A 13,852-nucleotide genomic window follows, 5' to 3' on the forward strand; every position below is an offset into this window, starting at 1 on the left:
ACCTAATAGGACAGTCATTAGCAGGCTGACCTTGGCGGGGAGCGAAGGAGTGCAAACGTCTGGGAGAGAGGCAGCTTCTCTGCAGCTACAGAGGCAACTAGGGAATTTCCCAGCTCTCAAAAGATTTAAGCAGCTTAGATCTGTTACGGAAATTACAGGGGGGAGCACATCTTTAAAGTTGTTAAATGTTACAAATATTATGCCTGAATGTATCCTTTCGACTTGATAGCTCAGGGAAGATACCTAGCTTTATAAATCATATAAAATCAACCCCTTGAAGACATGTATACACACCTCCTACCCCAGGAAATGCCCAGAGGTGACAATTGCTGGGCTCATTGTTCTCCAAGGGAAGCCAAATCTCATCACCAGACTTGCCTCAGGCTCCAGACATGCAAAGGAAGTTCTGTTGTACTTTTGGGTGGTGGGTACTTACCTGTAAGACATGTTTGCCTATGCTATTCTTGTGTAACCTTCCCCTTTTGTGACATATTAGTGATGTACCAATGATATATCGATGATGCTGTGCGAACTGTATGCTGGGATATGGTGGGAAAATTTTAAAAGTCAGTGTCGCCTCATGCTCTGGGTTCACTTGCTGCTGTTGAACCTGTTGCACAACAATAAAGGATCTAAATCTACTGACTGCTGTTTTGCTCCAAATTGTTTGGCTGGAATTTCCTTCTTTTACTGACCACATGGATCCATGGGGGACTTGTACCCCAATGAGCTGTGCTGTTGAGTATTCTCTCAACCCAGAATTTTCCTTAACAGAGCATATATGGGGTGGATGCTGAACCCAGAGATGATGTGTGCATGCTGCTGCTACAAATTCAGGATTGGCTTGAACCTTTCAAGCTAAGAAGAAGCAACAGGCAATCTGAGAGACACATTTGTTAAAGCTGGTGTTCTTTCAACAAAGGTAAGTTCAATAAGGTTATATTATAAAAAGTCTCCTCTTATATTCTTGTTTACAAGATGGTAAAACATGGGCCGGAGAACACTACTGTTAGGTGATCCCCACAGCCAGTTGACTAACCAAACCCAAGAAGGGCTTATGAATTAGTACTCTGTGTCCAGGGTTGCAGATCCAAAAAATCAACACTTCCAATATGGGCTGCCATATGTCCAGATTTTCCCAGACATTTTTGCCACTTTTCAAAAATTCTGCCCGGACACTATTTTTGACGGACGAATCCATGGTATGTCCAAGAAATGCCAGGTGTATGGCACCTCTGTCTTATTCCTTCCTCCATCTTATGAGAGTTAAAGTCATATGCAAGGCAAGGCAAGTGTGTATTGGATGTTCCATTCCTGGCAGAGGTGCACTTCCTTTTTTATTATTATTCAAAGTTATAACAAAACATATTTTCCAAAAACATATCCTTATTCCCTCCCCATTTTTCCTCCCCCCACAAACCCCCCCCACCCCACCCCCCGACTTCCCTCAGTTCCAGTCTTTGGTTTCTCCAGTAATGCTATTTTCTGCATGTTACAGAGTTGTATAGATCCTCCAACTGTTTAGCTAATTATTATCAGTAAAAAAAATAAAATTGTGGATGTTTATTCAAAACCTGCCAAGGAGTCCAGTTCGCTTTGTTGCGTCTTCAAATACTTTGTGAAAGGTTCCCATTCATCCTTAAAGTCACAGTTATCCTTGTCCCGTAGCTTATGAGTCAATTTTGCCAGTTCTGCATAATCCATCAATTTTTCTTGCCATAATTCTTTAGTTGGGATTCCTTCAGTCTTCCATCTTTGTGCTATCAGAACTCTCGCGGCCGTTGTCGCATACATGAAGATGTTTTTCAACTTTTTTGGCAGATCTTTCCCTACGATCCCCAACAAAAATGCCTCGGGTTTTTTAACAAATGTTAGATGGAACATTTTCTTCAGTTCATTGTATATCATTTCCCAAAAATTTTTAATTACCTTACAATCCCACCACATATGATAAAATGTTCCCTCCTTTTCCTTACACTTCCAACATATGTTTGAACATATGTTTGAACAGCAACTCTCTGGCAGAGGTGCACTTCCAGCAGGTGTCAGGATAGTTGAGATTGGAACGGTGATATACAAATGTACAGTGACTGAGGTTTGACAGAACAATCCCAAGACTCCAATCCAGCCTCCCCCAATCTGGTGCCCTCAAAGCATTTTGGACTACAACAACATCCATCAGATGGCCACATATCCTCTACTTCAGCTTCCTGCAACTCAGTGCCATGCTGATTGGGCCTGATGGGAGTTGTATCCCAACACATCTAGAGGGCACCAGGTTGAGGAAGCTGAAATGCAAGTGAACAGGCGCCATGGAAAGAGCTACTTTTCTACAGAGCCTTTCCCATTCACTTTTGTCTCTGTCCTTATCTTGACCCCTCGGAGAGATTTCCATTATGTCCCATAAACAGAAATCAAATATTTGCAGCCAGCATTAAGCGATTTGTGTAGGGTCAGGGAGTCCAAGATCTAAATCCAGCCTTCACCATTAGAAAAGGATTTATTGGGAAAGCCCCAGGGCTAGAGACTGATCCAATTACCCACAGTGAGCTGCAGGAATACTGGAGAAGGCTTCAATCTTCCTCAGCCATATGGAACTACTATTCCTTTTTCTGTTCTTCTGTGCTGTGAATAAACTGCATCATGGGCTTCTACAACTCAGATCAGCGGTCAGCAAACTTTTTCAGCAGGGGGCCGGTCCACTGCCCTGAGACCTTGTGCGGGGCCAGACTATATTTTGAAGGGGGGGAAATGAACGAATTCCTATGCCCCACAAATAACCCAGATGCATTTTAAATAAAAGGACACGTTCTTCTCATGTAAAAACACGCTGATTCCCGGACTGTCTGTGGGCCGGATTTAGAAGGCGATTAGGCTGGATCCGGGCCCCGGGCCTTAGTTTGCCTACCCATGACTTAGATCCACGCTATACATTTAAAGTACATGGCTTCACCCAAAGAATCCTGGGAACTGGTATGGATGTGACAATGAGGGAAGAGCTCTAGGGAAGAGCTGATATCAATATCCATTTATATCAGGCAGGAGACTTCACTATACTCTTTTCAGTGCCTACTACAAACATTATTGTTCAGATAAGCCCATTTAGAAAACTGATGTGAGTTTTAATCTCAGTAGTGACGCCCTCCCTGTGGAACACCTTCCCTTCAGATGTCAAGGAAATACAAACAACTTTCTGACTTTTAGAAGACATCTGAAGGCAGCCCTGTTTAGGGAAGTTTTTAAGGATGGGTGTTTTTATTATGTTTTTAGATATGTTGTAAGCCAGCCAGAGTGGCTAAGAAAACCCAGCCAGATGGGCTGTGGTATAAATAATAAAGTTGTTGCTGTTGTTGTTGTTGTAACTATCTGAAGTGTTATTTTAACTGTATTCAAAAGTGCTAAATTATTGTTAATTCTTATTGACAATTTCATTATGCTATCTTTTTTGTAAGAGGTTTTGTTTTTTTAAAAAAATAATAATCAAGCAATGTATAAATTTTATTTAAAAAATGAATCGACCAACCCCCTCCCCCTCGCCCCGTTATGCAGGACATGAGAGAGGCGTGACACTCAGACACTGCCTGCATCACTTAATCCGGAGCAGTTATGGCCTCCCTCCGTGGTCCCAGATTAGGAAAGTCAGCTAGCAAACCTAAACCACTCCAAAAGAGGAACTTTAGGGGGTCAGCTACCCCGTCGATTTATTCCGGAGCAAGGGGGCGGGGCCGTGACGCGACCGCAGCAGTCCTTGGGTCCCTGACGTCATCGCTGGCCGCACTCGCGTTTCCGTGGTAACGCGCCCTTCCTCAGGTAAGTGGGGCCGTGAGGCTTCCGGCGCTCTAGGAAAGGACTCGCCGTTCTCCGCCCGCTTCCGGCTCCATCATGGCGGCGCCCTAACCTGGAGTCACGTGAGCGAAAAGCGGCCTGCTTCTGGCGCTGTTGCCAGGCAACGCGCCTTCCCCAACCCCGGCAACTCTGCTTCAATGGATAGGGCGGGGGTCGCTCTGCTAGTCCTCCCCTCTTGAAGGCCGCTGCATGTAGCTCTTAAGGGGGGTGGGTTGAGTGGGAGCGGGGCGGGCTGTGTTCTGGCCCCGGATTTTCTCCTTCCGCCAAGCAAAGGAAACCCCCCAAAGCCCTTCAGAAGGGCAGCTCGCGGGTCTTGGGTTTAAATGGCATCAAACATGTGGGAAGACGGGCTCTGCCCCAAGGAGCCTGCAGTCTCCCAAGTCCCATCATCCCTGAACATTGGCCATGCTGGGTGGGCTAATGGGCGTTATTTATAGGCAGTATTTTGTAAAATTTATACACAACTGGATTGTGAAAACGAACAAACCTCCAAGCGGTTTACAAACGCCCGCCCCCCCCATAAAATCACCAGAAATTGCTAACCATAATTTAAGACCTTTGAAAAGTTATCTTTTACCCTATCTGAGTAGGCTTGTCTAAACAAGAATGTGTTTAGCAGGTGCTGAAAAGAGTGCTGTGAAAGTGCCCTGCTGATATGAATAGGCAGAGAGTTTCAAAGAGTATTTTATTGTTTTTTTATTTATTTATTAGATTTAGATACCGCCCTTGATCAAAAGACCTTAGGGCAGTTCACAAGATAAAAATACAAGATAAAAACACAGATAGTTAAAGTAAAAACCACAAAACAATATAATATTCTACAATGGCTGAAGAATTTTAATCAGCCAAAGTCACAAGTGTAGGTGCTGCTGTTCTAAAAAATTGAGTTCTTACCAGCGGGGGAGAAGTATTCTGTGGCACCTGTAATAGTGCCACTTGGGCACAGCTATTCCTCATGCCCTGCACTAAAACAAGACATACAATGTTGGGAGGGGGAACAGGATGAAACGGTGCCTGACGGTGTGGAGAAGGTGAGCAGGGAGTTTGCCTACTTCTCTCAGTCATAAGACTGGAACTTAGTGGGGACATGCAAGAAAGCTGGAGGTTGGGAGATTCAGGACAGGCAAAAGGAATCAGACAAATTCAGGGAGGACAAGGCTACCGATGGCTACTAGTCACAATGACTATGCTCTGCTTCCACAGTTAGAGACAATAATGCTTCTGAATACCAGTGGGTGGAAACCACAGGACAGGAGAGTTCTCTTGTTCTTGAATCCTGCTTGTGGGTTTCCAATTGGGATATCTGTTTGGCTGCAGTTGAGAACAGGTTGGGACATTGACTTGATCCAGCAGGCTTTCCTTATGGTCATATTCTTATCCAAGAAACAGGTCCGCCTGCTCACACACCTAGCTTAGAGACCAATATCCTGGCATGTTTTATGGGAAGCTATGAACTGGCAAACCAAGAGATCAGCGCCAAATCTTGGCACACAATGGGTGAGGCAAGTGGGCAGGGAGCAGGCACAAAGCTTGTTCCTGGACTGTTAGATACAGCCTTTCTTTGGTAGTATATTTGTGGGGGTTCCCTGCACTTTTTCCCTGTTGGAATTGGCTCCTCTTTAATCAGCTGCTTTTTGGATTTTGTAGGGCAGGATGGACTTCTTGAGCCTCTTCCTCCTCTATGTGTTTATGGTTCTGCTGACCATTCTCCTTGTTTGTTTCTATTCCGGAAGGAAGCAAAGCATCCCCTCAAGGCTTATTACCTGCATAACTCAGGTAAGGAATGATCACATCAGTTTGTCACCTCACTGCTGTGCCCACTTGCCAACAGTGGTACTTAAAATTTGCCAGCACTGTTTCTAGCATGATGACAGGTCAGCTTCCATCCCACCAATCTCTATTTCATGCTGCCAGAGGAGCATCTACACAAAATGGTGATGTTCAGTCTGTGTGTCAATCCTGTTCTTCCATATTGCAGGTAAAGGCAGGTGTTCCCATCCATCATTGGCTCTTCAATCTTGTGATAGAACGAAAGCATTTTTCTATGCCAAAGATATCGTGACTTGTATGTGAAAGAGAATTGACTAGTAGTGATTATTTATTTACATTTAACAATTTACATTTAATACACACACATACACACACGCACAAAATAACTACAAATAGGCACATAAACAGCCAACAATAAGAACAGATAAAGGTAGAGCATGACCAGTGGTTACAGATAATGAGAACTGGAATCCAGCAACACCATGAGGACCACAAATTCTCCTCCATCTCCATTCTCTTTAGAAGAGATGCAAATGCCATTTCCTAAAAACAGCAAAAGGGGAAGACTTGAGTCTGGGTTGTACTATTTCAGTAGTGCAAGTAAGGAGCTCATGGGAGTGGATGCTTCTCCATACAGTTACAAAAACCTTTACACATAGAAAGCCAAATGTTAGGGAGATGAATTCTAGCTCAATCTTCTCTGCTATGAGCTAATTTTATATGTGGGTGAGTTTTCTTTCCTGTGGGAGGAAGATTTAGTCTTCTGAACCCCATTTGCAATCTGAAGTGGTTCACCCTCAAAACCAGTTTGAGAACTAGACCTTCATGCCAAATAAACAGTTTCTGAATTCTTCCAGTGTCAAGAATCAGTTAAGAAATACAGCTGGATTCTGTCCATGTGGCACTTACTCTGTCACCCCAAGAATGTAAAAAACTCAATGATTGGGGATGTTTTATTTCCCCCTTTAAAAAAAAAATTTCCTCCCTCCCCCTTTGTCTTCTGTGATGTAGGTGCTGTTGCGTATAGTCCCATCCCAAGTCCAAGGAGCTGCTCACTGGGTGCTTCATGGACTCTTCCATAAACGGTACTCCTTCTACCCCTTCTTTTGTGCCTTTTCTTTGCCTGTCTGCTTGTTAGCACTAACGTTTTCGTTTTATTTATGTCACTTTTAAAATTACCATTTCAGTTTATTACCATAAGATTCCAGGTGCAATGTTAAAACAATTTAAAACAAGCCACAGACATGAGAATAGGGTGAGTCACATAAACATACATCTCAGATATCAAAGGCAAGGGGAAGGAGGTGTGTATTTCTATGGTGCCTATCAGTTGCCTTTTCTAAGGAGGCTCACTTCCACATTAAGACACAAAGTATTACCTCCCTAAAGTCATAGTGTAGAAACTCTTTGAATTGCCATAGCTTTGTAGAACAGCTTCCGAAGATGGCTTCCCTGTGCTTTCTAAGAATGCAGCAGGTCTTCTCTGTTGTGCACTGATGGCCATGCTGGTTGGGGCTGCTGGGAGTTGTAGTTGGAACCATCTGAAGGGCACCAGGTTAGGCAAGTCTGTTTTAAGCCATGATTTTTCTGTATATCTTGGGTAACCCTTGGAGATGGAGAAACCTCCCTTTTTTATCTGGGTGACTGTTTTGTTGCCAAGACTGGGTGCGTAATGGCATCCGCTTCACCATTCAAGGAAATGGAGTGGCATCCCAGCAAAAATATATTTGAATTAAAAAGAAAACATGGTAATGCAAATTATTGATGAAGGCATTATGTTTTGGGTTACATACAGAAAGTGACACACAAGAAGGAACTATCAAGATAATGGGAGGCAGAGACAAATAAGAGTGAGCAAATGATTTAGTAATGTGATATATCTACAGGACTTCACTGTTGCTTTTACTCCAATTTAGCAAATGCAGGTATTTTTGCTTTATTTCCTGGTTGGATTAAAGTTTCTGCATTCAGAGTGTCACTGATTTCATCCAGCTCAAGAGAAACAGCAAGGCTGACAAAGGGTAAAGAGGTAGTCTTATTGTACAATCCTGTGCATATTTATTTGGAAATGTGTTTAATGGGGATTACTCTCAAGTCTGTTTAAGATGGCAACTTTATTTCTTTTATTACAGTTGTTTTCAAAACAGGACCAGTTAGGAGACCAATAGCTTAATTTGGCTTTTAGGTTTCTCTGAGGACAGTTGCTCTTCACCTCTAAAACACCATAGGCTGCAATATCCAGTGCAAAATATCACAAGCCTGATATATTTCCGAGTGGGAGTCTAGCTTACCCTTACGCACCTCTTTTCTTTTTGCTGCAGAAACTGTACATTTGTGGTCCTGCACTTGCTCTTGGAAGCTTTGGTTTACGGGGAATATTCCTGGGAAGTGTTTGGCTATTGTCAGGAGCTGGAGTTCAGCAGTCACTTCCTCCTCCTCCCTTACCTGCTTTTGGCTGTGAACACAGGTTTCTTCATTCTGTGCTCCAAGACTAACCCAGGTAAGACTGCTTTCCCTGCAATTGTAACTCTTGGGCAGCAGGGAAGTACCCCATAAATGGCCTTGATTTTAGCGGATGGGGTGATGAACCTATGCCTGCTTCCAGTTAATATAAGACGCCCATTATAAAACCTGGGAATACAAAGAAATGAGCATTCTTCTTCAGTTGATCTGTGACCTTACAAAGAGCTTCAGTTGGGTAGATTCTGCAGCTAGACTAGCGTTTTGGCTGGTGCCCTACCCATACCGTTCATGCCAGCTTTTGCCAACTGGTGCCCTCCAGATGCTTTGGACACCCAGGCAGCACAGCTGGTTGATGGGAATTGTAGTCCGTACAAGGCACCAGGTTGGCAAAGCCTGCTCTATACACACATACACCAAGGATGCATGGGTACCTCCTTCCCACTGAGTTATCTTTGGATGCCCAAAGCAGGCACCTCTCTGGAACATGCAGACTAGGTAATTCCCACCCCCCTGCAGGGAAGTTCCTTCACAGTACCACTCTTTTAGTTCAGTTCACTTATCTTGTGTACATTACTTTCCAGTTATTTCCTCCTTTCAGATTTGCTTCATAGTTGGTCACCCTTTGGGCGCCGTCCTTTTGCTACGTGCTGAGCTTTATGGCCCAGCCAATTGTCTTCTTTCTCAAGTGTGAGAATTGCAGCAGTTGCAACCTGTCTCCTGGGTTTTGGAGAGTCTCACCAACACGTGCAAGCACTATTATGCCTTCCCCAAACAGTTAAATTACATTATTTGCTCCCACAGGTCTTGGGTGTCTTAAAACGGGAATTAGACAAATTTGTGGAGAATACTAAGGATATAAGTGGCTACTAGTCATGATGGTAGGATGGCTGCCTACTGCCTCTGGTGTCAGAGTTTGTTATACCTTTGAATGCCAGTCGCCGGAGAGCATAACTGGGGAAAGTTGCTGCTTTTGCACTCAGGTCCTACTTTTGGGCTTCCCATTGGGGCACGATTAAGAACAGGATGCTGACTTAGATGGACCCCCTTTGGGCTGATGTAGCAGACCGAATTATTATATTTGCTGGATTTTTAAATCGGATGTCAGGAAAGAATCCTAGCAACAAGGCACCATTTGCTACTTCCTTTCCTGGTCCAGGTACCATAACCAAATCCAACCAGGTGCAATTTCTCCATGCATATGCCTATGACGGTGTGATGTTTGAGAAAGGGGTTGAGTGCTCCACTTGCAAAGTGAGGAAACCTGCCCGATCCAAGCACTGTGGTGAGTTTATATTAAAATTATTCCCACGTGACTGTATATGTGTGCCAAGATCTGCCTTGGAGGCCGTCCATTTAATGGGTCCCCCCATCATGGGCAGTGAGGCAGGTAGAGGCTGGAGACGGGGCCTTCTTGGTGGTGGTGCTTCAGCCCTTGGACTCTTTCCCAAGAGAGGCTCACCTGACACCAGTTAATGCCCTTTTGGCACAGGATGGAAACTCTTTCCCCTGGTCTTCTCTGGATGGTGTGTAGGTGGTCCCAAGTTCAACCATGGGATAAGGCCAGTCCCAAGGATGGGCTGGTCACATGACATAGGATTGTTAAACACCACTCCTGTCACTCCACTTCCACTTATTTTGCCTGTCTTGCCAGAGCAGATGGATATCTCCTGCCTGCTTTGTCATCATGTAATAATCTGACCTTCACCTATGTTGATGAGTCTTGACAGAACTTTTGGTTACCGTTTTTGTTTATTGTTATTATTCTGTTCAGTTTGTGTTGTAAAGCACTCTTGAGAACATTTGTGTTGAAAAGCAGGATGTTAATGTCTTTTTAGTAATTTATTTGTTAAATTTGTATCTTAGGACCTCCTAGGATTAAAAGGGTTTCCTCATCCTGGCATCTGTTTCTGCTCTGGCCCTAAACTCCTTGTATCCACTGTGTCCTTTTTCTAGGTTTACCCATCCCATTTTGCCAAGAAGGTAGCACCCTGCATTTGTGCTGCCTGCCCCACACTTACCATGCCTGCTGAAGCCCTGCTTACAGAGGTCACACAGTTGAGGGCTTTGGTTCCAGTGAAAACCTCACGAAATCGTGCAGAGGCCTCACATGACCTTCCCCAGACCCCAGCTGCCTTGCTTAACAGAGGCCTCTGCGTAATCTCACAGGGATCTGGTGAGATTCCCACAAACCCAGAAGCTGCCATAGCCACAGATGTGCCCCTTGGATTCTGCCACCTGAGGCAGTTGCCTCAGCCTGCCTGATGGCCCTGCCTTTTTAAATTGTCAAACACCCCCTCCCCCATCTGCCTTTAGCTCTTCTCTCACCCTGTGCATTTCTGGAGGCCTCTTCGGAAGAGATCTTGCACCAGGAGACCTGCCACATGTGGTCAAATTGGGTCAAAAATCTATGATTTGGTTTGCTGCTTTCTTTCCCTCCACTCATTCGCCCACCTTCCCCTTTGAACAATGGGGCTGTTACGAGTGACCCAGCATGCTAATAGCTCATGCCTGGTTTTTTATTTGTTTGTTTTAACTGGTATGTTTTAAACTCAGGAGGGTAATGGGTTGGTTTCTTGATAACCAGAACATCATGTCCTTTCTTCTGGCTTTGATCAGGTGTGTGCAACAGCTGCGTGCATCGTTTTGATCACCACTGTGTCTGGGTCAACAATTGCATTGGTGCCTTCAACATCAGATACTTCCTGCTCTATCTCCTTACCTTGACCTCCATGGCCATTTCCCTCGCAGTCTTAACAGCAACTTTCCTCATCCAAGTGGTCCTTCTGTCAAATATGATGCAGGGGTATTACACAGATGACCAAGGCCAGGAGCGCCCGATTGATGCCTTCTTCCTTATTCAGGTAAAAGTTGACAAAATGATGTGGGCTGTACCCAACTAAATCCTGCTCAGAGTAGCCCTGTTGAAATTAATGGACCAGTAATTTCAGTGGGCCTGCTCCGAGCAGGGTTTAGTTGGATACAACCCTTAATGTCTGATGCCTTCATCTGTATGTAGCTGTGGACTCCCTTGAAGGGAACAGATTTACTGTTGTGCAAGCTTTTGCAGAAAGGGTCTTACTTCTTCTGATCTGCAGAATAGATTTCAAAGCCTGAATGAAATTTAATCAAAAGAATCATTAATTTGCAGACTAAATATGCCTTTCTGACATTGACGTTAAATTGATGTGCTTTTATTATCAAGGGGTGGGATCCAGCTAAACAGTTCCACTAGTCGCAAGCACTTTGGATGTACAGTGGAACTTCTTTTCCCCACCTACCCCCTAAAGCTTAAGGCTTGGGGTGACCCCCAGAACAAATATAGGGGATGCATGGGGGTGGGATTCCATTGTGCAGTCAAAAATGCTAGCAATAGTGAAACTGTTCAGATGGATACCACCCAAGAAACTTAATAGTATGCACCTTCTTGAGAATAGTTGTTTTACAAAGCTTACTTAGATGTGCCTTTGTCTTTCTTTGATATAAGGGCTACTGGTACTAAAATCAAAAGACACGTGCATATTGTATGGTGATCAGAGGAACTATGGTTAGTCTGGGTTTTCTTAGTAATTTGAATTTTAGCTTTTCTTTTACTATCAAGATAAAAGCTAAAAATTCAAATTATTCAAGTTAAGATGCAAACTTACTGATCACATTGATCAAAGTGCAGTATTGACAAGCTGTCTACCATTGAAGGAAGAAGGCACATGAACCACCAGGACAGGGGGGGTTAGGCTATTCTTTGTGCATTTTGACTCCAGCTGGGTATTTTTCTCTTTGCAGCATCTTTTCCTGACCTTCCCCAGGATCGTGTTCATGCTGGGCTTTGTTGTTGTCCTTTCAATTGTACTGGGCTCCTATTTTTGTTTTACTCTGTATCTGATCCTGACCAACCAGACAAGCAACGAGTGGTTCAAGTCAGCAAGATATAAATGTTCATCCTCAGAGGACGACACCAGGCAGAGGGGTTACAAAAATATTTATTCTAGAGGCATCCAGGGCAACATCACAGAAATTCTTAAGCCAATTATGAGCCCTGAAAAAAAGCAAAGGTGAGTTGCCATTGACAGCAGTGGACTGTACAAATCTTAAATTTTTAATCTCAGCACGAAAGTCCCAGGCAAAATTAATCTACTGCAAGGGTAGTCAATGTGGTAGTCATGGGCATCCAGTGTGCCGGACACTACCTACCTCTTACAGGGCCTGTGAAAGGTCTTAGTTCTCATCAAAATGCTCAGAGAGGGTGTTTGCTCTTTCTGCGCACTTTCTTTTTGCACTGTCTCAGCCTATCCTTCAGTGGCTGGCAGAACTGGATATAGTGGTCCTCCACCCATGCTCTTGGAAGTGGCAGCCATCTCCAAATGTGCCTACTGGCCCCAAAAGCTTAATGACTCCTGACCTTAACTGTTGAGTCAGCCTTGCAAGCAAGCCCCAACATACCAGTGCAACTGGAGTAAACATACCTGTTTACTGCTAGTGTCTGCCTGAAATGGAAGCTGAAGCAGCAGTTTGTGGTAGGGACAAGGAAATACCGTATTTTTCGCTCTATAGGACACACTTTTTCCCCTCCAAAAAGAAGGGGAAATGTGTGTGCGTCCTATGGAGCGAATGCAGGCTCCCCGGCTTCAGCGATAGCAACGCGAAGCCTCCAAAGCCTGCGCTCCGGAGGCTTCGCGTTGCTTTCGCTGAAGCCAGGAGAGTCTGGTCTTTGAGGCTGGCGGTGGGGGAAAGCAGCGCTTCCCCCCACTGCCAGCACCTTGGAATCGGGGGGGCAGTGGGAAGGCGCGCAATGCCTTCGTGCTCCTCCCTGACCTGGTTTGGAGGCTGGCGGTGGGGGAAAGCAGCGCTTCCCCCCACCGCCAGCCCCACAGGCTTGGTTGAAAAGCCCGCAGGAGCCGCACGCTCTTTAAAGGGTGCACGGTTTTTCTACAAGGGGGGGGGGAATTCCCCCACCTCGTAGAAAAGCCCGCAGGAGTGCACCGCTCTTGGGGGCTGAGTCAGTCCCTTCTCCCTCCTGTGGGCTTTTGCGGGAGATGGGGGAATTCCCCCACCTCCCGCAATAGCAGGGAGAAGGTCTGGGAGAAGTGCACAGGCTGCGTGCAGCCTGTCCGCTGCTCCCAGAGCTGGGGGGGGGGTGTCATTTTTCCCCCCCCTTGATTTCCCCCTCTGAAAACTAGGTGCACCCTATGGTTGGACTATAGATGATCCTCATGGTCCCTTCCAATTCTATGATTCTGATTAGGAGCCCTAAGCCCCTGCTTGCTTCTGACTTTAGGCACTACCCTAGTTTCCAATCATGAGAACTAGAAACTTGTTAACTGGAATAATCTAAGGCTACTGACTGCTTTTGCACAACTAACATTCATTTCAAGAGTCTGGCATATAGAGTCCTGCTGGATTACATTTAATCTGTAGGATAAGAGAAGTGTCAGCTACTTTTTACCAAAACAAAAAACAAATAACCAGCTTTCATCTAATAATAGCTCTCTTTTTATTACATCAGAATTTTGTAGAAAATTATGTATTTTAAAAACATTTACAAACTGTACAATAAGCAATTAAATGTTACATGGTTACAAAATGTACATTGTGGCCTTTATGTAGCAGTTGCAGGATATTAAGATAACCTGTTTTCCTGTATAGTAAAGCATTTTCAAACTTTTCTTTAAAGTTTGCATCCATTATGAATAGCTTACATTCCATGCCTTATATGGACTTACATATGAAAGGCAAGTAGGTGCCCCAGAAAGGAGGCCTCTGGTTGCATGGCATAGTT

General features: G+C 44.6%; 1 protein-coding gene across 5 annotated transcripts; it reads left to right on the forward strand.

The window, feature by feature from the left end:
- The first annotated feature begins 464 nt into the window (after positions 1-464).
- Positions 465-12,830, forward strand: ZDHHC4 (zinc finger DHHC-type palmitoyltransferase 4). Of its 5 annotated transcripts, none has more exons than XM_053365252.1 (7): positions 465-922; positions 5,494-5,622; positions 6,628-6,701; positions 7,938-8,116; positions 9,236-9,361; positions 10,696-10,940; positions 11,860-12,829. In XM_053365252.1, exons 2-7 carry the CDS (start codon positions 5,500-5,502, stop codon positions 12,130-12,132), a joined length of 1,020 nt encoding a protein of 339 aa, XP_053221227.1. In that variant the 5' UTR covers positions 465-922; positions 5,494-5,499; the 3' UTR covers positions 12,133-12,829. The 5 variants fall into 5 exon arrangements, with proteins under 5 accessions (XP_053221227.1, XP_053221230.1, XP_053221225.1 ...); XM_053365255.1 differs by lacking the exon at positions 465-922 and adding an exon at positions 3,798-3,908; XM_053365250.1 differs by lacking the exon at positions 465-922 and adding an exon at positions 4,367-5,343.
- The last annotated feature ends 1,022 nt before the right edge of the window (positions 12,831-13,852 follow it).

This window comes from Podarcis raffonei, chromosome 14, assembly GCF_027172205.1.
Source record: "Podarcis raffonei isolate rPodRaf1 chromosome 14, rPodRaf1.pri, whole genome shotgun sequence".
Lineage (NCBI taxonomy): Eukaryota > Metazoa > Chordata > Lepidosauria > Squamata > Lacertidae > Podarcis > Podarcis raffonei.